The 27,824-nt window shown below is 38.2% G+C and overlaps 1 protein-coding gene across 1 annotated transcript in view; it reads right to left on the reverse strand.

The window, feature by feature from the left end:
- LOC144443580 (recQ-like DNA helicase BLM) overlaps positions 1 to 27,824 on the reverse strand; it is a 125,489-nt gene that overhangs the window by 2,178 nt on the left and 95,487 nt on the right. Inside the window, exons 13-14 of the mRNA XM_078133118.1 lie at positions 8,911 to 9,054; positions 3,418 to 3,529 (exon numbers count right to left, since the gene is read on the reverse strand). Of these exons, the coding sequence (XP_077989244.1) occupies positions 3,418 to 3,529; positions 8,911 to 9,054 (256 nt within the window). The remainder of the gene's footprint in view (positions 1 to 3,417; positions 3,530 to 8,910; positions 9,055 to 27,824) is intronic.

Below are 27,824 nucleotides of genomic sequence, written 5' to 3' on the forward strand. Positions count from 1 at the left end.
CTAAACACACATTCTTGTATGTAATTCTATCAGGCAAAGGCATAATATGCATTTAGATTTAAAAAAGTTCCTTTATAGGATAGTTGTAATTGAAGTCCATCATAACATGTTAACAGCGTGTTTCTTTTAATTTAAATAACTTGTGAATTGACCTTTTTATAAATTGAATCAGTGTTTGTCTTCCAGTTTAAGTGTTGATCAACAACAACTCCCAGAAGTCTCTCTTCATTTACACACTGCTAAGTATCCTGACCAAATTTACAATGAAGTGTGTTTCTTTGTAAATGTGACAATCTCTGGTCTTTGTTTTGCTTGTATTTACAACCATTTTATTTTGCATGCACCAATGACTAACTGATTCAAGGTCATCATTTAGAGTTTTTTCAATTTCAGTGAGAGTTTTTCCTTTTGCCATAATTGTAGAGTCATCGGCATACATTTCAATAGGATTGCTAACAACTATTGGTAAATCGTTAAGGAATAATATGAAAAAAAAGAGGCCCAAGGATACTACCCTGAGGAACCCCTCTACAGACTGGCAGGGCATCCGAAATCTTTCCTTGAAAGTGCACAACTTGTTTCCTATTTGAAAGATATGAATTAAACCAATTTAAAGAGGTGGTATCACATTTGTAGTTTTCAAGTTTTTTGAGAAGTAATTCATGGTTCACCAAGTCAAAAGCCGTACGTAAGTCAATAAAAATAACACCATTTAGATTACCATCATCCATAGCTTTTGACCAAGTGTGGACCATTTTACATAGCACATAACGCATGAAAAACCCATTTTAAGCTTAAATTATAGATGTAACACAGTGACCTGGCTATTTTAGTTGCTGATAATCTGAGAATCTTTGGACTTAATTGATGAAGTCCAGTAGCTTTGGATGTGTTTAAACTTGACAATTCTTTTATCACAAATTCTTCACTTACTGGAGGAATTTTGAAATACACTTCTGGATCCAAATTGTCATGAACATAATTTCTGAGTTTTGCAAAGTCTGTGATTGAAACAGGAAAATCTTCAGTAAAGCGATTTGCAATATCTGTGAAAAATTTGTTAAAAGAATTTACAATTTCCATTGGGTCTGTAATATCAGCTCCCTCTACTTTCAATGAAGCGGGAAAGCTGTTTGACTGCTTAGGAACCAGTTCAGACATGTGCTTCCATAATTCTCTAGTATTTGTATTGTTTTCCTCTATGAGAGATATGTAATACTCAGTTTTGGCCTTTTTAACCATTTTATTGACTTTATGTCTCTAAAGTTTATAATCGGTACGTTTTTTCAATGCCTTCAAGCTATCTCTAGTGTGAACAGCATTTAGAATATCATCTGACAACCATTCTGGTTGTGTTGGTTTTTTGACACGTTTTTCACGCCAGGGAGCATATTTATCTAATATACCAATAAACATTTCGTGCCAACTTTCGAAACAATCATTTGGGTAGTCCAAAATTGACCATGGGAGCTCATCAAGTTCCCTAAGAAAATTTGTTTTGTCAAAATTTTTGTAATACCGATATGTAATTTTGGTTGAAGTATCTTTTCCGACAACATTCATTTAGCTAACTAATATGGTTGGAAAATGGTCACTCATTCCTAATGAAGGAATGTTGACACAACAAATATTTATACAAGTCTCTGTACTTCCAACATGCTGTGCCAAGTATTATTAATCCAGTTCATTTGTTTAATAATTTTCACCAATGTTTATAACATGTTCTGCTTGTTACTCCTTGCTTGACTGAAGTGGTATTTATAGTGTACATGCAGGTGTTTGTAACAGATGGTACATCTTGGCATTTGGTGTGCATGCTGGTGTTTGTAACATATGGTATATCTTGGCATTTAGTGTACATGCTGGTGTTTGTAACAGATGGTATATCTTGGCATTTAGTGTACATGCTGGTGTTTGTAACATGGTATATCTTGGCATTTAGTGTACATGCTGGTGTTTGTAACATGGTACATCTTGACATTTAGTGTACATGCTGGTGTTTGTAACAGATGGTTGAAGGAGACACACAACTACTACTATCAAGTCCAGGGACAAATGTATGTAGTGGGCCTCCAGTGGGTGGACTTTGTAGTATGGCATAACCGCACCGGCAATGAAAGTGTACTAAAATATCTGAAGTCGTCACCTCAATACCTTTTGCAAAGTTAGTTTGAGTAAATATAATTCATTATTTGACAGAACAACAAAAAATTACCACTAAATTTAAGCCCAAAATCATTACAAAATGCCCACAAGTTGGAAGTATGTGAGTCCGAATCGGGATGCCAAAGTGGCGCTTTTTGCCGACATGCTTATCCTCAAGAGCAAATATGCAGTCGGAACTTTGAACTAACGTTGCGGCAATCTGATCCCTACATAAACTGTTTTGAGTTCACACAGCCATGTCCTTGTATAAAACAATGTATCGACAGTCGAAATTTATTGAAAATTTCTACGAACAGCACCTTTATTTACGTTGTAAACGATGTTAGGGGAGACAGTTTTGCTTTGGCCATGTTGAAATTTTGAATTTTACGCTGAAAATCGCATGTAAAAAATCCAATTAGAAAATCACCCCGATCATGCACAAGTTTCCCTCCACTCCACTGTACACACTGAGTTTGTATTAAGCCGTAACAAAAAGAAATAAAACCAAAATAATCCATTTTATAGCCAAAAATTACAACCAAGACGTTAGTATGGGCATCGGTACCTGTCACAAGATTGCGTAAATTTGCCGACATTCAAAAATTCAGACGTAAATTGCTGCCGGTAGCTCAAATAGACTGAAGCGGGAATTTGATGCTTACACACGAGTACAATGTGTTCCCACGACTAAACACTTGTATTCAACGATGTATTTCGAGTCAAATTCTGTCGAAATATCCAAGGACAGTGCCATAATTTCTACCGTAGACCATGCTATGGGAGCCGTTAATTACCTCCGCCATGTTTAAATTCGATTTTGTTGGCGAAAAACGCTCTTTTTTGGGGCCGTACTTCAGTTACCGTTCACTGTCACGCATTCAAAATGGCAGTATAGATAAACAAGGCTAATACGCATGCGTGGAACTAGTTATGGCAGCAAATTTTGCAGCACTAGCTGCCGTTGAACGGTTTTACGGCGATGAAGGTGAATGAACTTTGGCGTCCTGGTATACCGGGTTCTCGTGGGCGCCCTAGCGCATCCCGGTATACCGGGTTCTCGTGGTGAAAGGGTTAAATTGAGCCAGCAGTTTATGAGAAAATGATGATACAGACAGACAGACAGACAGACAGACTGACTTTCCATCCCTTAATGCAGTCCTTCTATAGACGGAAGGACTGTGGTTGGTATCATACATGTTCATGTGCCAGGTGGTATTGGGGTTTACATCTTTGTATCTAGCAACAAGCAAGGAATATAAAATAATTCACCTCTGTTGACTGGTTGCTGATGTCATTTTACTTCTTTTAGCTTTGTTACCATCTCCTGTTTGTCTTCTCTTGGTACGTTTACAACTTGACCTGACCCTGGTATTACTGAAGTCTGTTGTTGAAATAACAAATTTTGTCATTTATGATATGCTAAACTGATAAAGACTACTTGAACTTGTTGTAAAGTTCTTATAAGTTAAAGGCATTATGCTACCTACTATGAAATAATGCTTTACTGTAAGTTCTATTCTGAATCAAAGCATGGAATGTAGATATTGTATATTTTCCCTCTGGACATCGTGTAAGAAGAGCTAGGCTATGGCTCAACAATTTAGTGATTAATTAAAGTCAATTTTAGAACCATGATTTAAGGGATGAGGTGGGAAGCTAACAAAGATAGGAATGTCACACCTCGTAAACCCTTACCTAAACAATGGTGAGGCAATTAATTTGCAATGTTTATAATTTTCCAAAATGTTTCCTCTCAGTATACAACAAACTTCCTCTAAATGTTTCATCTCAGTATACAACGGACTTCCTCTAAATGTTTCATCTCAGTATACAACAGACTTCCTCTAAATGTTTCATCTCAGTATACAACAGACTTCCTCTAAATGTTTCATCCCAGTATACAACGGACTTCCTCTAAATGTTTCATCCCAGTATACAACAGACTTCCTCTAAATGTTTCATCCCAGTATACAACAGACTTCCTCTAAATGTTTCATCCCAGTATACAACAGACTTCCTCTAAATGTTTCATCCCAGTATACAACAGACTTCCTCTAAATGTTTCATCCCAGTATACAACGGACTTCCTCTAAATGTTTCATCCCAGTATACAACAGACTTCCTCTAAATGTTTCATCCCAGTATACAACAGACTTCCTCTAAATGTTTCATCCCAGTATACAACAGACTTCCTCTAAATGTTTCATCCCAGTATACAACAGACTTCCTCTAAATGTTTCATCTCAGTATACAACAGACTTCCTCTAAATGTTTCATCTCAGTATACAACGGACTTCCTCTAAATGTTTCATCTCAGTATACAACAAACTTCCTCTAAATGTTTCATCTCAGTATACAACGGACTTCCTCTAAATGTTTCATCTCAGTATACAACAGACTTCCTCTAAATGTTTCATCCCAGTATACAACAGACTTCCTCTAAATGTTTCATCCAAGTATACAACGGACTTCCTCTAAATGTTTCATCCCAGTATACAACAGACTTCCTCTAAATGTTTCATCCCAGTATACAACAAACTTCCTCTAAATGTTTCATCCCAGTATACAACAGACTTCCTCTAAATGTTTCATCCCAGTATACAACAAACTTCCTCTAAATGTTTCATCCCAGTATACAACAGACTTCCTCTAAATGTTTCATCCCAGTATACAACAGACTTCCTCTAAATGTTTTATCCCAGTATACAACAGACTTCCTCTAAATGTTTCATCCCAGTATACAACAGACTTCCTCTAAATGTTTCATCCCAGTATACAACGGACTTCCTCTAAATGTTTCATCCCAGTATACAACAGACTTCCTCTAAATGTTTCATCCCAGTATACAACAGACTTCCTCTAAATGTTTCATCCCAGTATACAACAGACTTCCTCTAAATGTTTCATCCCAGTATACAACAGACTTCCTCTAAATGTTTCATCCCAGTATACAACGGACTTCCTCTAAATGTTTCATCCCAGTATACAACAGACTTCCTCTAAATGTTTCATCTCAGTATACAACAAACTTCCTCTAAATGTTTCATCCCAGTATACAAAAGACTTCTTCCAAATGTTTCAACCAAGTATACAACAAACTTCCTCTAAATGTTTCATCTCAGTATACAACAGACTTCCTCTAAATGTTTCATCCCAGTATACAACAAACTTCCTCTAAATGTTTCATCTCAGTATACAACAGACTTCCTCTAAATGTTTCATCTCAGTATACAACAGACTTCCTCTAAATGTTTCATCCCAGTATACAACGGACTTCCTCTAAATGTTTCATCCCAGTATACAACAGACTTCCTCTAAATGTTTCATCCCAGTATACAACAGACTTCCTCCAAATGTTTCATCCCAGTATACAACAGACTTCCTCTAAATGTTTCATCCCAGTATACAACAGACTTCCTCTAAATGTTTCATCTCAGTATACAACAGACTTCCTCTAAATGTTTCATCCCAGTATACAACAGACTTCCTCTAAATGTTTCATCTCAGTATACAACAGACTTCCTCTAAATGTTTCATCCCAGTATACAACAAACTTCCTCTAAATGTTTCATCCCAGTATACAACAGACTTCCTCTAAATGTTTCATCCCAGTATACAACAAACTTCCTCTAAATGTTTCATCCCAGTATACAACAAACTTCCTCTAAATGTTTCATCCCAGTATACAACAAACTTCCTCTAAATGTTTCATCCCAGTATACAACAGACTTCCTCTAAATGTTTCATCTCAGTATACAACAAACTTCCTCTAAATGTTTCATCTCAGTATACAACAGACTTCCTCTAAATGTTTCATCTCAGTATACAACAGACTTCCTCTAAATGTTTCATCTCAGTATACAACAGACTTCCTCTAAATGTTTCATCTCAGTATACAACAAACTTCCTCTAAATGTTTCATCCCAGTATACAACAGACTTCCTCTAAATGTTTCATCCCAGTATACAACAGACTTCCTCTAAATGTTTCATCCCAGTATACAACAAACTTCCTCTAAATGTTTCATCCCAGTATGCAACAGACTTCCTCTAAATGTTTCATCTCAGTATACAACAAACTTCCTCTAAATGTTTCATCCCAGTATACAACGGACTTCCTCTAAATGTTTCATCTCAGTATACAACAAACTTCCTCTAAATGTTTCATCTCAGTATACAACAAACTTCCTCTAAATGTTTCATCTCAGTATACAACAAACTTCCTCTAAATGTTTCATCTCAGTATACAACGGACTTCCTCTAAATGTTTCCTCTCAGTATACAACGGACTTCCTCTAAATGTTTCATCCCAGTATACAACAGACTTCCTCTAAATGTTTCATCTCAGTATACAACAGACTTCTTCCAAATGTTTCATCCCAGTATACAACAGACTTCCTCTAAATGTTTCATCCCAGTATACAACAAACTTCTTCCAAATGTTTCATCCCAGTATACAACAGACTTCCTCTAAATGTTTCATCCCAGTATACAACAAACTTCCTCTAAATGTTTCATCCCAGTATACAACAGACTTCCTCTAAATGTTTCATCCCAGTATACAACAGACTTCCTCTAAATGTTTCATCTCAGTATACAACAGACTTCCTCTAAATGTTTCATCCCAGTATACAACAGACTTCCTCTAAATGTTTCATCCCAGTATACAACAAACTTCCTCTAAATGTTTCATCCCAGTATACAACAACCTTCCTCTAAATGTTTCATCCCAGTATACAAAAGACTTCTTCTAAATGTTTCAACCAAGTATACAACGGACTTCCTCTAAATGTTTCATCCCAGTATACAACAGACTTCCTCTAAATGTTTTATCCCAGTATACAACAAACTTCCTCTAAATGTTTCATCCCAGTATACAACAGACTTCCTCTAAATGTTTCATCCCAGTATACAACGGACTTCCTCTAAATGTTTCATCCCAGTATACAACAGACTTCCTCTAAATGTTTCATCCCAGTATACAACAGACTTCCTCTAAATGTTTCATCCCAGTATACAACAGACTTCCTCTAAATGTTTCATCCCAGTATACAACAGACTTCCTCTAAATGTTTCATCCCAGTATACAACAGACTTCCTCTAAATGTTTCATCTCAGTATACAACAAACTTCCTCTAAATGTTTCATCTCAGTATACAACGGACTTCCTCTAAATGTTTCATCCCAGTATACAACAAACTTCCTCTAAATGTTTCATCCCAGTATACAACAAACTTCCTCTAAATGTTTCATCTCAGTATACAACAAACTTCCTCCAAATGTTTCATCTCAGTATACAACAGACTTCCTCCAAATGTTTCATCCCAGTATACAACAGACTTCCTCTAAATGTTTCATCCCAGTATACAACGGACTTCCTCTAAATGTTTCATCCCAGTATACAACAGACTTCCTCTAAATGTTTCATCCCAGTATACAACAGACTTCCTCTAAATGTTTCATCCCAGTATACAACAGACTTCCTCTAAATGTTTCATCCCAGTATACAACAACCTTCCTCTAAATGTTTCATCCCAGTATACAAAAGACTTCTTCCAAATGTTTCAACCAAGTATACAACAGACTTCCTCTAAATGTTTTATCCCAGTATACAACAGACTTCCTCTAAATGTTTTATCCCAGTATACAACAGACTTCCTCTAAACCAGATGATTTGGTAATATAAGCAAGTACAACTCTTTTTATGAGGCTGTGCATGAGATGTAAGACAACATATGTGATACTGTGGTGGAGTATTTACATATAACATTGAATGAGATGTAAGACAACATATGTGATACTGTGGTGGATTATATACATATAACATTGAATGAGATGTAAGACAACATACCTGATACTGTGGTGGATTATATACATATAACATTGAATGAGATGTAAGACAACATATGTGATACTGTGGTGGATTATATACATATAACATTGAATGAGATGTAAGACAACATACCTGATACTGTGGTGGAGTATTTACATATAACATTGAATGAGATGTAAGACAACATACCTGATACTGTGGTTGAGTATTTACATATAACATTGAATGAGATGTAAGACAACATACCTGATATGGTGGTGGAGTATTTACATATAACATTGAATGAGATGTAAGACAACATACCTGATACTGTGGTTGAGTATTTACATATAACATTGAATGAGATGTAAGACAACATACCTGATATGGTGGTGGAGTATTTACATATAACATTGAATGAGATGTAAGACAACATACCTGATACTGTGGTGGAGTATTTACATATAACATTGAATGAGATGTAAGACAACATACCTGATATGGTGGTGGAGTATTTACATATAACATTGAATGAGATGTAAGACAACATACCTGATACTGTGGTGGAGTATTTACATATAACATTGAATGAGATGTAAGACAACATACCTGATATGGTGGTGGAGTATTTACATATAACATTGAATGAGATGTAAGACAACATACCTGATACTGTGGTGGAGTATTTACATATAACATTGAATGAGATGTAAGACAACATACCTGATATGGTGGTGGAGTATTTACATATAACATTGAATGAGATGTAAGACAACATACCTGATACTGTGGTGGAGTATTTACATATAACATTGAATGAGATGTAAGACAACATACCTGATACTGTAGTGGAATATTTACATAAAACATTGAATGAGATGTAAGACAACATACCTGATATGGTGGTGGAGTATTTACAAATAACATTAAATGAGATGTAAGACAACATACCTGATACTGTGGTGGAGTATTTACATATAACATTCAGAAATTTCTGACCAAATCTTTTCATGCTCTGTTCAGTTACACCAGTTATCTGCAACATCTCTTCTTCTGTCTGTGGCATCTGGTTGACAAATTCCTGTAAAGTTTCACCTAGTTATGAAAGAACCAGAAAAAAAAAATTGTAGACTGTGAAGATGACAATATGTGTGTGTGTGTCACCATGTATTAGGGTATGTGTGTTTGTTTGTTTGTGTGTGTAGGTAGGCAGTTAGTGGTCAGGCAATGGTTGAGAGCTTGGTATGAGGCTGGATAATTCTAGGGAAAAAATATACTAGGGAGCGGGCGCGAAGTAGTAGTGTGTGGTCTTTGTGTCTATCAAGCACGTGATTGTGAATATATATTAGATATTCACTACATTGGAACATATGCGTTCGTCCTCTATGCTTTAATCAGTTATTACAATAAACATCAATATACTGTCTCTAGTGTACATTCATAAAGTCTACACCATAACAAGCTGCCACTCTGGATGCCAATTCCACCTGTGTATCTTTTATTTTCAAAAGGAACTTGACATTATCGATGTAAAACATCACAATATGAATAGCCAATCATTATGAACTACTTCACCCACTCGAAGACATTAAAAGAAGGGTAGGCAACACCAGCCCCAAAGGGAATTGGCTGTCTGGGACAATCCTAGTTATGGTATTTGAATGATTTGAAACATCCGTCTCGGAGTTGATCATGTAATTATCATGTGATCTCAGGGTAATTCTTGGCCAGCTCTGTTATTTTGAAAGTGATCTGCTCATCTTGAAAACTAACCGAAGTATTGATGTAAGCACAGACTTGTCTGTGGTGTAAGAAATCAAACCACAAAGTCAAAAAAGTGGCTGAAAACAAGAGTTACCTTACATGGTTTGAAGTACAATTTTTGACATATTTTATATTACTTGACCAATCGAAAGGAGGTCAATATCACATTCGTGTCAATATGTATGGAATGTTGGAAAACCTATGAAAACCTTTGTTTCTGTATGATCTGTAGGAGTTTTTGTTAGATGTCAATAAAGTGTGAGTAGCTGTCTTTATAGTACTTAGTTTACTTGGTTGTACGGACGTCATTTCTCTCCAGAACCTGTTTCCAAACAATTCACTTATCCCATAGTAAATTAACCTTAAATATGCCTTTGCTACAAACTTTATGACAGTACTAATTTATAGCAAAATATTTCTGTGGGTGTTTTGATAAAAGTGAAAAATTGAAGTGACCTTGTAATGAGACTATGACCTCGACCTTGGATTGAAAAGATCATTTGATAAGTGAGTTATCTAAAACCTATGTACAGACACTTCCATCATATCTATAGCACTTCGGGACCACAAGATATCTATTCAGTATTTTTAGCACAACTGAAGTAGGTTCAGTAGTGCTATAGTCATCGAGAAATGTGTGTGTGTACCAGTATGTAAACGACTTAAAGTCAAAAACCGCCAGGCCGATTGGTTTGGTATTTGGTGGGGGCATTACTTGTGGTGTCTAGATGGAAAATTGTTCAAATGAAAATGATCGCATCAGAGATGTGCATTTTGGGTGAAAAAATGTGATGTTTGGTCAAAAAGACTTAAACTCAAAAACTACTGGGCAGATTGGCCTGAAATTTTGTGGGAACGTTCTGTAGGGATGTAAATTTAGATTTGTTCTTGACACGATGATCCCATCAGTGATATGCAAATTAGGTTTAAAAATGTGTCTTTTAGTCAAAAGTCTATAATTCCAAAAGTACTTGGTTGATTTGGCTGAAATTTCACAGGGACGTTTCTGGGGGATGTACAGATCAGATATTAATTATGATCCCTTTAGAAATATGGTAAAAAACCATGATTTTTTAGTTGAAATGCCAGTCAAGCAAAAAGAGTATACAGAAATTATTGTTTTATTGATCTAATTAAACCATAAGTTTTTATGCGGTACTTAACATAATGTAACAATTGTGTGTGAAAGGTACTGAAATTAAACTCTCCTTGAGGTTTCTTTCTGCCTAACTTGAACACTGAACTACACATTGGTTCAAGGTAAAATACCTGTCTGTCTGTCTGTCTGTCTTGTAGATCAGTGATGCAAATGATTTTGGTATTGAGCTTTACCTCTAAAAAACTGGTGATGAAATTTGGCTATGATTCTGAAAATGTTACTGTTAGTCTGCAAATTGTGAATGTGTCATACTTATGTAATTGGCCCGAGCAACCATTACCACACCCTTAGCAACAGTCAAATGATAGGTTTCTTGACAATTATCAAAACAGGGATGGGTAGGCAAGTGAATAGACCACACCAATAGGAACGGGTAAACAGTGACATATAATGCCAAAATAACACTGGTGATGGGAAGGTAGATGAATGAGCAGTGTGAAATTGTATTCAGATATGCTGAGAAAAAAGATAGTGCCCAAAGTAACATTAATTGATGGTGTATATAGCAGGTATAACATTAACACCATGGATGGGAAGGCATGGGAATAAATCTTCAAAGAATGTATGTCTAGCAAGAAGACCCTGTTAATCATTACAGAAAATTAAAGTGTATCATCAATAGTTGTGCTACAAAGCCATTGGCGCTTTTATCATATTTTGGTATAATCATAGATATTGATACTAGTTGTCTTGGGAACATATTTTGTTAAGAAACTTAAAAAATTGAGGTGACCTTGAAATTAGAATATGACTTTGACCTTGGATAAAAAAGATTGCGTGATAAGCGAGTTGTCCATCCCCTAAAATGTATATATAGACATTTGCATCATATCAAGCACTTCAGGACCCTGAGATATTCTGTAACTTTCATATTTGGTGATCTTGATACCAGTTGTCTTGGAAACAGAATTTTCTAATAAAAGTAACTCCGCATATGCCTGTGCTGTATTTTTTCCCAAAGATTATATAATTTGTTATTTCTTACTGATTTTCATCTGTAAAGATCATGTGTGATATTAGTTATAGAAAAGTTTCCGAAAATGTTTTAATAAATACAAAACTTAAGATGACCTTGAGTTTTGACAATGACCTTGGATTGAAAAGATCATCAATGTAGTTGCTCCCAAAACCCTGCATAAGGACACTTATGTCATATCAATAGCAGTTTCGGATTCTAAAATATCCTGTATATTGATATTTTGGTGTAATTGGGGATACTGACATCAGTTGTCTTGGTAACAAAGTCTTGTTACAATGCAACTTGTTCATGTTTTTTCTGAATTGAAGTTTCTACCGAAACTAATTTCTGTGAGACATGATACTTACCTGTTGGCAAAATACTGATGGGTAACCCGCATTAATTCCTCCAATCCATGCCAAGAAATTTTTGGCCCCGCCCCCTCCACCATACCTGGCTCCATATTTGGTTAGCTTAGTCTCTCGCCTAAGTGGCAGTTCGCGCATGCGTACTTGTGTCTTTTATCGCTCCAAAGAGGACAAAAATTTCACAAGGAGACTGTGGGGAAGGTGGGAGGGAGCTCAACAGGTAAGTATCATGTCTCACAGAAATTAGTTTCGGTAGAAACTTCAATTCTGTTCAATTATGATACTTACCTGTTGGCAAAATACTGATGGGTAAAAACCCAAATGTGTCAGACTGAAAGGAGGTGGGAGTCTACCACCATATCCTATCAATTTCTAGTTGAAAATCTTTGATTTACAACTACCGACTGCCCGAAACTTAAGGGACCTAATGACTGAAGCTTGCTAGCTTCCTGTGTCATATCCCTGATATAAAAACTTATAAAGGAGTTTGGGGAGCGCCAGGTTCCTGTCTGTAGAATCTGTGCTACCGGTACCCCTGAGAACAAAGCCCATGATGCCGAGAGAGCCCTGACTTCAGGTGCAGTGACTCTCTCTAACTTACAAGCAGAGCTGGAACTTACTTGTAAGCTCACTTGACAGTTTCTACCAGCCATCTGGGTCAGAGATGGGATGAAGTGGTTCAAAGGGGGCTCTCTCAGTGCTCTAAGAACTAAGAATAAACTCCACTGAGGTAGTGGCGTTTGTTTAGGAGGGTGTTGAATAAGAAAATATCTTATTCTGACCAAACTCTGGTCCCCTGATGCTTCTGACTGTATCGGCTATCGTCGTGCGATACACCATGATAATAGTCTTAATTTCATACTTCTTCTCCTCAAACAGAAATAAGAGAAAAACTGCTACTGTCTGGGGAGATGGATCGAGAGGATCCTTCTGCCCTCTACGACACCAATCAGAGAATCTTTTCCACTTTTCTCCATAGGAATGGAGGGTGCTGTCTCTTTGTGGTCTGGCAATGACTGAGGCAGCTTGTTCAGTAAAAATCCCTGCGAACGGAGGGATCGTTCGATAATCTGAACGCGTGAAGGTGGAACAAGCTCGGGTTGGGGTGAACAATGCCCCTTCCCTGAGATAGGTTCTCTTGATCTGGGAGAGCTACTGGAAAGTCTACCAGAAGGAATAGCAATACTGGGAACCAACTTCGGTTTGGCCACAGAGGCGCTACAAGAATGACTGAGGAACTCTCCTCTTGGATTTTCCTCAGTACAATTGGAAGTGCAAAGGGGGGAAATGCATACGCGCTCAGTCCTTTCCAAGACATTGGCAGAGCGTCGGTTGCCATTGCTCTCGGATCTGGAATCGGAGACACAAAGAGAGGCAGTTTTCTGTTCATGAAGGTGGCGAACAGACGGTGAGCAATCTTGACAGGGATTGCCCACTCTGTAGGAAGAACTCTCTTGCGACGCGATTGAGCATCTGTAATGCCGTTCAGTTTCCCCGGCACATGACGTGCTGACAGAAGAATCATTTGGTCTATGCACCACAACATCAGTTCCCATAAGAGGTAACATAGTGTTGGAGACCTGGTTCCTCCTAGCTTGTTTATGTACGCCATTACGGTGGTATTGTCCGAGTGGACTAGAACACTGCGCCCTGTCACTAGCATCTCAAAGTCTTGCAGACCTAGGAAAAAACTGCCTTTAGCTCTAGCCAATTGATGTGGTGAGAGCTGTCTTGGGGGTTCCAGACACCTGCTGTCATCTGACTGTCTAGGTGACCTCCCAAGCCCTCTTGTGACGCATCCATGTACAGGGACAGATCCGTGTGACTGTACAAAATGGACTTGCCTTTTAGAAGGTTGCTCTGGATCGCCAAAGGGCGAGAAGATACAACTGAATTGGCCTGATCCGAGTCTGGCCCATTGCACTATATCGATCAAGGACACCATTAAGCCCAGGAGAGACAGAAAATGTTTCGCTGTTATCTGTCTCAGTGGCCATAGGTTCTGAATGACTGAGAGTAGCTTGTCTATCTGTTCTTGGGTAGGGCAAGCTACTCCCTTTTGTGTAATTAATCTCATTCCCACGAATACTGTATCTTGACTTGGGATGAGAGCTGACTTGTCGTAACTGGGGATAAAACCCAGAGAAAGGATTAATAACAATATCTGTTGAATCCGTTCGAATAATACCTCCCTTTGTGCATCCCGTATCAACCAATAGTCGAGATAGGGATGTAAAAGGGTGGCCCGTCAGTGTAACCAGGCTACTGGTGCCACTACCACCCGGGTGAACACCCAGGGAGCAGTGGCTAGCCTAAACGGGAGTGCTGTGTACTCGAATTGCCAAGTGGAGAGTCAGAAGTGCTGCTGCGAGTCAGAGCCTGATTCTTTAAAACTGCTCTTGCTAAAGAAGGGCTTGTCGGGACCAGGCTTGCCTCTACCCCGTTGACTACGCAGTTTACCACGTGGACGTCCTCTGCTAGACTGTCCAGATTTACTCCTGTTGCCTTGGAAATTTCTGTTTGCAGGCACCGTATTAGTACTTGTACAGTTATCCTTTGGGCTTGCTGGAGTGGAGGTTGTTCATGGTGACTCCCACATTAACCGTTCTCTCCGCTTTGCTTGGCTAGCCCGCTGGGCCAGGGAAGTCAAATTACCAGCAAACAGTGAGGAAGTGGAAAACGAGGAGCCTCTTGCTTCCTGTTTCAGTTCCTGTGTTAACGAGATAGACTCTCGTTTCAGGAAGGCATCCCTCTCCATCCAAATAAGTGCTGCCCGTCCTCTCGCTGAAGATTCGGAGACATGGTAGAGGCCTTTCATTGCAATGCGCAATAGCCTGAGAACCTTAGGCATCTCCGGGGTTTCTTGCTGTAGTTCAGACGTTGCTACGGCTAGTAACCAATCCATGACAGAACATGCACGAATACTTTTTGCGTGCATCTCCCCTAACTGCTTTAACTGAGTGCCGGGGATAGACACGGAGTTGAAAGTTTTGGCTTTGGCGTCCACAGCCTCGGCATCAGTGTCTAGGCTGGGGTAACCAATCCATGGGTCGGTTGTGTGAGTCTTGTATGCACGAGACCGACTTTTTAACCATGGAAAATGACCAGGTTTTAACGCAGCAGCTTTAATGCCCTCGCCTAAAACCTCTGACGTTATTTTATTCAGTTGACCTGAGTACATGGAAGAAAGTGGAAGAGTAGATGGTTCCTTGACCAGTTGAGATTTTTCCATTTCTTCAAAAGCCGACTTCATAGTGGGAGCTGGTGGAGGCTTAGGACAACGGTCTGGATACCGATTGTAAACCCATTGAATGCACTCATGGAAGGAGAACTCCTCTTCATGAGTAGGGGAAGTTGAACGCAAAGTCCCCACTACACTGGGGGTATCTGGTTCATTTCCCCCAAAGGAGGCATCACTGGGAGCCTTTAATGACATTTCGTCTATGTCTCTCCTGGCTCGACACTTAGATCGAACTGGAGAGACCTCCTGCCGACTAGGTACACGCCTGTACACGCTCGTCAAGTACACTCAACCTTTCCCCCAGGGGAGAGGAAGAAGTGACAGTTACTCGAGGAACATTACTAGGGGGTGATAGCTGTATAGTGTCTACGGTCGTCGAGCCCTCTCCGAGAGAGGACCACATACCACTAGCACAACTACCCAGTTCGTCCTGAAAAGGACGGTTTAAAACAACAAAACTAAAAGAAGAAAGCTTACCTGACTTCGGTTCTGCTGTGACGGAAGAACTTACCGTTAAAGTCGAAGCCTGTACACTCGCAGGAGTAGTGACAGAAGCCTGGGTGGCACTCACACTCGGCTTAGATGACCGTAGTTTGTCTGACCTAGTTTACACCAATTTTCATCAGACCAACTAGAACAAACTTCACAGGGTTTGGACTGCGAACACGTCCGACAAGACAGACAAACAGAATGACAATCCTGCTTAGGCATGTCATGACCACACACACCCTTCTTCTTAGGTTTAGTCATGACGAAAAGAATGACTGAAAAAACAACAACACGGTAAGGCAATGACGTCCGTATATAAGGAACGTCTGCACGGAGAAAAAAACCACAACAAATCTCTATCGCAAAAAGAGAGAGACAATAAATCGACACTTAGCTGTAATCCTAGGATCTTTAGGGTAACCAAAGAGCCAACCAAGTGGAAAAACCAGTGTGTATAATGGAATTGGAGGGAAGGTACTTGAAGACAAAAACAATATCTGTCTACACACTCGTACGCCATGCGATAAAAGTACGCATGTGCGAACTGCCACTTAGGTGGGAGACTAAGCTAACCAAATATTGAGCCAGGTATGGTGGAGGGGGCGGGGCCAAAAATTTCTTGGCATGGATTGGAGGAATTAATGCGGGTTACCCATCAGTATTTTGCCAACAGGTAAGTATCATAGTCGAACAGAAAGATTTTGTGCTTGGATGGTTTCTGACTGATTTTCAGTTTTACCAGTCATATCTGAAGTGAGTATACTACACAAAAGTTCCAGTAATGTTTTGATAACCAGATTTAAACTGCATGCCTTCAGTAAGTCTTGAAATTTCATGATTTATGCAAGAAATTTAGCTCTATATTTGTGATTTTTCAAGCCCCAATGAAAGTAATTAGTCAAAAATGTTGTACAAATGCCCGCCTCCTATTCTCAGCACAGGAAAGCTTGCCTCGACTTCACTCGGTTTTCGTAATCCCCTACATACCCGGGATATGCACCCCAATTTTTCCACGGCAAATGATAAACGAAATTCAAACCCACATAACATTGCTAAAATTACGAATGAGAAAGTGTACATACTTCATGGTAAGCATCGTAACAGGTTTCAGAGTAAATTTGAACATTAAAACCAATGATCGAACACAACATTGCCACTTTATCAAAAGGTATACGAGTCTGTCCTACTTTTTTTGACTATGTCTCCAAAACGGCTGGCTCAATTCAAATGAAATGTATTGCATGTGTTCTGTAGGGTAGTGACAAGAACTGATTAGGTTTTGGTAACCATCCCATGAATATTTACAAGTCATTGAGAATGACATAGCCCCGCTATGATTGGGTTTTAAGGAACTGGCAGTTTATGTTGTCATTTTCTTGATATCACTACTCTGATCACACAACAACACTTGTGAACCTAAATCAAACAGACTTAGACATGTTGTGTCTGCTCAATGGATATAGAACATGCCTACTCATGTTGTGTCTCCTCGTTGGACATGGGACATGCCTACTCTTCAAGATGACGTGATGGAATAAACCATTCAACAATAAAGGATGGGTCGGGTACAAGGGGGGGGACCTGTTTAAGCATGTCTGAGTTATGGCTTTGGACATGAAAACTGCGCCAACAAAATCACTGTGAGGCAGCTATATTGGATTGTATCACGACGAAAATGGATATGCACATGTATGTCATAGAACATACACTGTCCTAATACCATCTTTGAATGAGATGTGTTCAAGCATGTCTGAGTTATGGCTTTGGACATGGAAAATTCGCAAACAAAATGGCTGCCAGGCAGCCATATTGGACCGTATCATGACAACAATGAATATGCACATGTATGTCATAGAACACTTTCCTCATACCAACTTTGAATGAGATCTGTTCAAGCATGGCTGAGTTATGGCTTTGGACATGGAAAAAATCGCAAGGCTGCCAGATATTGGATCATATTACGACGAATATGGATATGCACAAGTATGTCATAGAACACTGTCCTAATACCAACTTTGAATGATATCTGTTCAAGCATGTCTGAGTTATGGCTTTGGACATGGAAAATTCGCAAACAAAATGGATGCTAGGCGGCCATATTGGATCGTATCATGACAACAATGAATATGCACATGTATGTCATAGAACACTGTCCTAATACCAACTTTGAATGAGATCTGTTCAAGCATGTCTGAGTTATGACTTTGGACATGGAAAATTCACAAACAAAATAGCTGCCAGGCAGCCATATTGGATCGTATCACGACGAAAATGGATATGCACATGTATGTTATAGAACATTGTGCTAATGCCAACTTTGAATGAGATCTTTTCAAGCATGTCTGAGTCATGGCTTTAGACAGGGAAAATTTGCAAACAAAATGGCTGCTGGGCGGCCATATTGGATTGTATCATGAAACAAATTGACGTGCATATGTATGCCATTGTATGTTGCCCCTGTACCACGTTTGAAAAAAATTGGTCCAGGCAACTCCAAGAAACGGCTCTGGATGGACTGATGGACAGACGTAACCCAATCCATAAGTCTCTATCCCGGACCCTCATCTGGCGGGGACTAACAAGCACTTTATATAGTTAATGGTTTTTGGTAATTACTCTATATCTCAAGAATGCACGCTTCAAATTCAATATAATTTGATACATACATTTGGGATACCAAAGCGCACTTGTCCTGAAAATATCATTGATGTAGCTTTTAGTTTTAATAAGTTATTGGCATATTTTGGTACACCCCTAAAAAGGAAAAAATAGTTTCTCGTCAGGAAATGTTGTCTAAAGTGGTGTGACAATGCAATTATTTTTTTTACTTTCTCAACAAATGTTGATCAATCTACTTATCATTGCAGTTACTGTTCTTTTTATTTAGTACTTTACAGCAAGTGTGTATGTGGGGGCATATGTCATAGGCTAGTTCATTATTAATTTTGCAGTTTATACCCACATATTGGGTACCTGTTACTGTCCTTGTGTGAATGTAGAATGAAGTAGTCAGACTGGCAAGTATGTCTAGAAAAAACTTGAACTTTAATGTCCTAGTAACAAACCAACTTGTTAAATCAATAACGAAATACATACACAAACTTTGGCTATCTTGAGGGCTACTCAGCACCACTTACAGCTGGGAAGATCACCAGCAGGTGTAAGGAGTATAGGCTACCTGGGGAGGTCCCAGCAGATAGGTCCTATGTGTGCTCCTGAATGTAAAACATATTAACCGAAAAGATCACCCAGGGAGGACCCGGCAGGTGTCGTAACCATAGCTACCTGGGGAGGACCCGGCAGACATAGCTAGGTGGTGAATTGTACAGGGGTAATTTGCAGTAAGTCGAGAAGAGCACCTGGGGAGGACCCGGCAGGCGTCTGTATACTAGCTACCTGGGGAGGACCCGGCAGACATAGCTAGGTTGAATTTGTACTGGGGAGAATTTACAATACGCCAAGAAGAGCACCCGGGGAGGACCCGGCAGACATAGCTAGGTGAATGAATTTGTATTCGAAATGAGCTGATTGATTAGTTTTCAGCTGACTGTAAACTGTATTTGGGTAATTGAACAAGGGGAAAAGGCCCAAAAGTAGTGGAATGGATGCTGAGCAGTGAATGTAACGAATGCCCCCAAGACAGTTAAAGTTAGTGGAGACCGAATGAAAGTAGAGTATAAGCCTCCAGATGCATATAGAATACTCTATGTGTGTGTCATGCTGACTTGTGCTTGCTGAATGTCTTTCTTAGGAATCCGTATATATCGAGTATAGCAGTTTGATGACCACCTGCCAAGATTCTGTATCATGTGATCTTCGATTCCGATTGCCGCAGCTGATGTAGCTGCCCAAATACGAAATGAGTGTCCACAGAATTTGGACACATCCAGTCCAATTGTACTTAGTATGTGGCGTAAGTAGCCAATGAATTGTCCTCGAGTGAGAATTCCCTTATCTTGATCAAAGAATAGAGGTGATAAGTTCGTTGCACCTTGACGGTGGCGAAGAAGTAGTAACTGTTTCATATAGCCCAGTGTGTTTAGCGCTGGAATGTTGAAAATATGGATCGGTGTCCCATTGCCAAATGGGTCAGTTTTTGACCTCCGCAATATGACTGTATAATGGGAATTATCCTGCGACCACCCAATGTCACACAGTCGTATTACAGATGATGTATCTACCGTGTTCCTGACTGTAAATTCTCCACAGCGTAGGAAACCGAAGAAGGCCATCTGGCATGCACATAGCAGAAGCAGATCGACGTTGAAAGAGAAGAATTTGTACTGTAGCGCAGAAGTGATACTACATAAGATATTGTATGTGATTGGAAAACGTTTTTCAGTGTTTGTTCCTGTAATTGCTTGACTTCGTTTTACCCCCTTCAATATGTACTCCAACCTCTCTGAATTGGCAAAGGGGTTAGTATTTCCTTCCCGTAAGTAATGGAAACGTATCCCTGCTAGGTACAGCTTAATAGTATTGTATTTCAAGTCGAGATATTGATGACAGAATTTTCGTTTTGTTCATGATTTCCTGTTGAGAAATGATCTGAGAATTTCACAGATTTGATTCACTTTTTCTTTCGGCAGTCTGGCTTCCATTTTGTCAGAATCTAGAATAATTCCCTGGTATTCAAGGCATGTAGAAGGGCCTACTGTTTTGTGTGGCGCCATAGGGATGCGGAGAGTATTGAACATTAATGACAGCAGCGCCATAGTTTTGTCTTTGTCAGAGTGTGGTGGGTCAATTGTCAGGAAGTCATCTAGTAAATGAAGAATGTCACGTATTTCGTATACATTTGAAGCAATCCAACATAGAGCTGTAGCAAGGGTATCAAAAATCTTTGGGCTAGACCGGCTACCAAAGACTAGTCTTGTGAAGAAATGGTATTTGTTGTGCCACTTTATACCATGATAAGGCCACATTTTTGGGTGTAAAGGCAGTAATTTGAAAGCATCTGAAATATCTACCTTGCATAGCCAGCTGCCCCGTCCTAATTTCTTGATATTTTTGATTGCAGTATCTATGGTGACGTAATGTAGAGAATATTGGTCTTTGTTTATCAGCTCATTTAACGAAGAGTGTGTTTCGTTGCCATGGGGTGCCGATAGATCAACGATTAGACTTTTCTTTTTGAATATTTACCTTCAGCTATGCCGATTGGATTAATGCGATACACTGCAAATGGTATAGTGTCATATGGGCCTGATAGAAAACCTTTATTGATTTCTTTGTATTTGTTGGAGGCGAGCGGAATTGAGATTCTTACATTCATAAGATGTGTCTGGGAGTGGGTGTATTCCAGTGTGAAAACCGTGTCTTAGTCCATCAATGAGGTAGTTAACAAAAACTTTGTCTGGATGATCAGCTAGATTGGTTGATAGTCTCTCGATGTTAATAGGAGTTGTTACTGCCAGGGGGTTAATGACTGTGTTCATTGTGATGTCTTCCCCCTGGCGGTCCATTGTACAACCGACATTTGTAATATTGCTGAAATTTGTAATAAATTGCCGATATTTGTAATAAACTGACGACATTTGTAATAAATTCTGTGAACGACAATTGTAATAAAAATTGCCGATATTTGTAATAAATTCAGAAAAAAATGTGTAATAAACCTGCCGAAATTTGTAATAAAAAAAGGTTAAGGGGGTTCCTCTCTGACTTTCAAAGAAATGGAGTTACTCATTCTAAACTTAGAAAGGATTTAAAATATCGTCATTACAGGCTTCCTAGAATTAATTTACAACAATTATGTCAGCCACTTGGATCTTTGAGTCTTTGTCAATCAATCAATCAATCAATCAATCAGTCAGTCAATAATAAGTCTACTTATCTACCTAGCTACTTACTTACCTACTAGTACCTAAATTATATATGGGCCGCCGCAAGCGAAAAGGGACCTTATGGACAAAATTTTCGATTTTCAGTTTTCATTATTTTGTGAAAGCTCGTATGACGTGCTTCGATTTGATATATGACACGTACTACAATGCTACCCCTATCTCTGTGTATAAGGTCATGAACTTTGGGTAATGACCCTTGACCTCACATCTATTTCCTTTCAAGCATGTATAGGCATTATGTATAGGTGAACATCTCAACATGCTGTACTTATCCCGTTGTTCTTATAGGTATTTGACCTTATTTATGCATATATAAACATGTATATTTCATCTTTGAAGAGAACTGAAAATTTTTGCGATGGGACTGTTCCATTTTCATGAAATAGGGGGGGTGGGTCTGTAACGGCTGTCTGTCCTCTTTTCTTGAATATCAGGGCTTCATGACCCCCTGCACGGGCAGAGTAATTGTTATATTGACAATTTGACAATGTTTTAGTTCCCTTTTAGCCCTGGTAAATATCCCCATAAGAAATATATATATATATATCATTAGTGATAAGTCAGTGTGAGAAAGTTAACATTCACAGCCTGAAGGTGTAGACTGTCAAACATGGATGAAAGTGAATGACAAGAAAACAAATACAAAACCAACAACAACAACAACAACAACAACAATATAGGTTTAAAATACTCTGGACATTTATTGCATATTTACACAAATACATTGTTTAATCTATTCTTTTCACACAACCATTTACTACAATGTCTATGTAGCACTCTATTGGGAATTTGTAATAGAGTTGTTTCATTGTAGTAGGGTAGAGTTATTCTTCTCTTGAACTTAACTACCAAGGAGAACAATTCCCTATTCATAAAATATTCTATTCATACAATGGACAGAACTCTTCTCTAAATGGCTCTCTGACATAGGGTAATATCTGTTGATGTAACTCCCTGTGTCGTTGTCGGCTAAGACCCCCGGCAGATAACAAATTTGGCCTGATGTTTACTGGAGGAGGCCATGAAACACCACGCCTTAACAAACACACCCTGTCCTCAGTTGTATCAGTAACATGAAATTTACAATAAACTACTCCAGGATCAGTTGATGTAAAACGAAAATGATGATACTTACTAATACCTCTCAATGGCTTCAAATAATTCAATAAAAACTTATCCCATTCATACCAATTAAAAGTGGGAACACCAGATGGACTCTTATAAGTTACAACCTCATTAATTCTGGCACTTTTATCTACAACTTCAGCAAGCTGATACACAGTATCAACATCAGACCTACGATATAGCTGTCTGATCTTACCAAAACAAGCGTCACATATGCACTTTGTGTGACCCACTTGCATAAAATGATAATCTATTTCCTTATTTAAACCTGTACTGCACCTGTAACAAAAATAATGAATTAAAGTTTTGTTCTTATTTTGTCCAGCACAATTGTCAGCATGGAAGGAACTTTTCTCCTCACCAAAACTAGAATGATGCAAGTAGTGATCTAGGATGCTCACAACATTGTTAGGACCATGACACTTTTTACCATCGGGTTCAATTGTTTCAGTCTCGTCAAATAAATAATTAACTTGTTTCTTAACACCTTCACAACAAATACCAAAACAATTTACACGTAAAGGGTTCAAAAAATATAAAGGTCCAACTTGTCTTGATTGATGTGGTAACATAAATGATTGAGCAAAATCAAATGTATAATGGACATGACTTAAATTTGTAGAGCACGGAGAAACATTTCCTTCAGTGAAGTCAACATCACAACTATCCATTTCAACCTTAGCGTCTTTAATACATGTATTGAGAAATTCTCTTTCCTGTTGTGCTTTAATTACATGGGAATGATACTGTTCTGTATATGTGAGTTTGTCTTGTTCACTGAAAGAAAACTGTATTTTCTTTCTGAAGTCCTCACATTTATAACAGACATCAGTCTGAGGGGTCATACATTGTATATGAGGAAGGCAACTATTCCAGACACTTCTGAATGTACTCTCACCTACTGCAGTTAGATTTTTTTCGCAACAAGATTTGACATAGTGTTCAAACACATTAAACTTTGAGTCACTTGAAGGAAGATACACAGGTGGAACATCATCTCTACCACGAGGAGCTGCTGGCATTGGCAACCCTACCTCATCTCCATATCTCTGAAGAAACTTGACAACACCATGAATGACCTGCGTGACCCAAAAAAAAAATTAACATTTTAATATCCAAATGATCAGGTTGGTATTGTGTGTAGCAGTATATACAGCAATAATTATTCAACCATGAACAGAATATAAACATTGTTACATTTCTACTTAGTAAAATATCATCTCACTAAATAGGTATCTTAACATGAGTTATCAGAGTATTAGTTTTACTTCTTAAACAAATCCCAAAGTCATACTTATGGACAAGATCAATATGTCCAATGTTGAAAAAAACCTAATTTTTTTTAGTTAAACCTCAGAAATCCCCAACTCCCTCTCCCCCACCCTGTCACTTTCTAACTTAATTTGCCAAAATTGTCTCAGACAGCAAACAATTTCACAATAGTATGTAATAGTATGTAGTGCTATGAATACAAAGCTAGTATGTACTATGTTGTAGCATGGAAAAAATAAATATCTTTTATCAACACTTCGATGTATTTTAGATCCATACATTTATTAAAATGGAAATTCTTCCATTTTTGTGATTTGATAGTTAAAAATAATATTTCTACATATATTTTGGGGTACTGAACAGATTCTATTCAAAGTAAAATTGATCTTGTAGAAACCTTACCCTCAAACTACAACAATTTAGTTTTATCCTACATAATACATTGAAATTTGAGCTATTGATCTCACCCTTAGATAAGACTGTTTTGTGTTGAATACTAACTAGTCAAGGGAAGTTTAAAGATTGTATCAGAGTACTTTCTGAAAGCTACATTGTACCACCACTGAAACCTAAATGACTGTAATTGATGTACTTTGATATATGGTATATTTGGCAACATTGTTTGATAACACTGGTTCTCATCTCGGTATAGACATAGCTAAATAAAAGAAAGTATAAATTCAAAAGGGAAAACAGAAACTCACCTCATAAGAATAAGCATTATGAGGACGTCTTCCCTTATTGCCATGATCACGGGGTGTCACACCATTTAATTTGTAATGCTTCAGGATATTCTTGAATGCTTTTGGACCTAACAACATAACAGGATATAAAATAGTTATTACAATACAAATAGTCAACATGTATGAATAAAGAAAAGGACAATTTAGTGTGTTATTAAATTGAATAAAATAATGGCTTAAAATTAATACATGACTAAGCAAAATAATGATGAATGCAGTAAGTCAAAAAAATGTTAGGAAGGTCAGATCAACATAATTTACAAATTAATCAATTTGGAGGATTTCACCAATGATATTTAAAATGTAATCTTAAAAAATCATCAAATGTAATATAATATATTTCAAACAATTTCAAGAAAAAATAGTTTTGACCAACGACATTCAGCAAAATGTAAAACAATCAAAAATTGAAATTTATCAAACATAGAAAACAATTATGAAAAACCAAATCAAACAATAAACTGTTGTCCATTCAATATTATAATCATCTATTAAATGTAGTAACATAATGATGTAAGATGTCATATTTATTGGAGGCAAAAATTAATTAAAGCATACGTTTAAATACAAAACTTTATGGGGTTGCAATGGCAGGGCGACAGACCAACGACTGGCTAGTCACCAAGCATATGTACGTCGCAGGATAGGACTCGTCGAGTTCGTTCTGAACTATGACATAAGGCCGACGGCAACAGAGTCAGATTCGGTTATGTAAATGGCTGACAAGCAGTGAACATCAACCACTAAATACTATATACTTTTTATATGATAATATCTAGTAATATTCACATATTTGGCTTTATTACACACATACAAAAAACAGTAACTCAACACATGGGCGGCGAAAATGTCTGAATTCGAAAGGATTGTGTTTGTTTACAAACGTACAACAACAAACAAACTACGATTATTTGAGTCGTTCCCACGAGAATTAACAACATAACATCAAAATTTATATTACACATCCTTTCAGTTTCTACATTAGTATTTATGCATCAAAGTAATGTGACTGATAAACACGATATGTACACGACGTAGTCTACTTACCAATAAAGTGAATGTAACGCCATGTTTCACGACAAACTTCATGGCCATCAAACAAGTACTCAAAAGACTGGCGATCCCGTTTCCGTCCCTGTTTCGTTTTACCGGCCACTTCCATCATTTCAAGTTTCGCAAGGATTAGGAGATCTCGCTCTGTAGCTGTGAACTCCGCCATATTGAGCCTGTAGTCAAATATTTTGTCGACCCCGATATGCTGATAGCAATTCCGATCGACACACTTGCAGCCCTCTTGTACAGTTTTCTGAACGTCGGCTCGGTCCAACGAATCCTTGTCACGTCTGGCATGGCCATCGCTTTCAAAATCTTGAGAATATCTTAGGGCAAGCTCCTCAGTTTCTAATGGTTCTTGCTCTGTCAAGTCATCATCATCGTCGTCGTCGTTGTCATCACTGTTATTGGGGTCGGAATGGGGTAAGGAAGGTGACCTATTTGACACTTCGTCATCTGCCGAAATTATCTGAGGCTCAGAGTCGCTGTCTTCTCCGCTGCTACCGAGAAGTTCCTTCTGTGAGTCCTCAAGTAATTCTTGTAATTCAGTGTCTAAATCAGGATCAACGTGATAGTTCATCGCCATGGCATAAACAAATATTGACAGGGAAACTTTCTCCAGACGATCTACACAACGTATATGAACAACGCAATCTTCTACAATCAAACCCTAAGCGCAATTTTGTATTCATATGCAAATTTCAGATAACACTTACGTAGAGTCGACGCTCTGTTATCTTGTAAAATACGCCTAATAAAAAATTGTTTATCCCTCAAAGATACATATAATGAAACACTGTATATGTGTATTGCATTTCGTTAGGAAAGAAAGTTGCTACATGTATTTAATTAAGCAAAAAATCATTTTTTGACATCGTAGAAATTGGCGGTATTTTCACTACGTTTTCAACTTTGCAACATTGTTACTTTAAACGCCGATATATCGATTTTATGTGCGCGCTGCTAAGGTCCCTTTTCGCTTGCGGCGGCCCATATCATAATTCACTTGATGAACACGTCGTGCTTTATTGAACGAATGTAAATTTTGATCATTGGTGGACGTGTTGTTAAATTGACTTTGTTAAAAGATAACTTGTCGGTTGGTTGGTTGGCTGGCTGGTTGGTTGACTGGTTGGCTGGTCGGTTGGTTGGCTGACTGACTGACTGACTGACTGGCTGGCTGACTGACTGATGGAGGGATGGAAAGACGGGCGTATGGAGGGTAGCTAAAAAGTAATTTCAATCTGTTTTCTAACCTGATTTTATCTAGTTCTTAAATCTTACTTCCTCTAGTGTACAAGCGGCGAATGTATGAGTTGTTTGTGATTGTGAAGGCTTCTGAGTGATGAGTGAATATACGAACTAGCATCATCAATCCATCACTTGATCAACACTTCGTGGTTGTATGATCGAATGTATATATTTTAATCACTGCGGACAAAGTGTGGGTTGGTTGGTTGGTTGGTTAGCTGGTCGGTTGACTACCAACAAACTGATTTCTCTAGAAATCTTAGAAACGGCGATTTCACAACCAATTTTAGAGTGCATTTGGGGGCAAAAATTGAAAGCTTCATAATGGCTTGAGAAGTAATTGGTATTTTTTAAAAACAAATTAGTTAGTATATCAATAAGTCTACAGGGACATATTCTTGTCCGTGAGTGTGAAGAGATTAATATGCATAAAGGCGAATATTTCAGACATCATACATTACGGACACTTGGTGTTATGGATACTGTATATCACTATATCTCACCAAAGTCTAGCGACACACATACCAGTTTCCAGGTTCGATTATTGTTGGTCTGTGAATTAATTGTACTTATGTATAAAAAGAAACATAATCGCT

This window comes from Glandiceps talaboti, chromosome 12 (genome assembly GCF_964340395.1).
Source record: "Glandiceps talaboti chromosome 12, keGlaTala1.1, whole genome shotgun sequence".
NCBI classification, from domain to species: domain Eukaryota; kingdom Metazoa; phylum Hemichordata; class Enteropneusta; family Spengelidae; genus Glandiceps; species Glandiceps talaboti.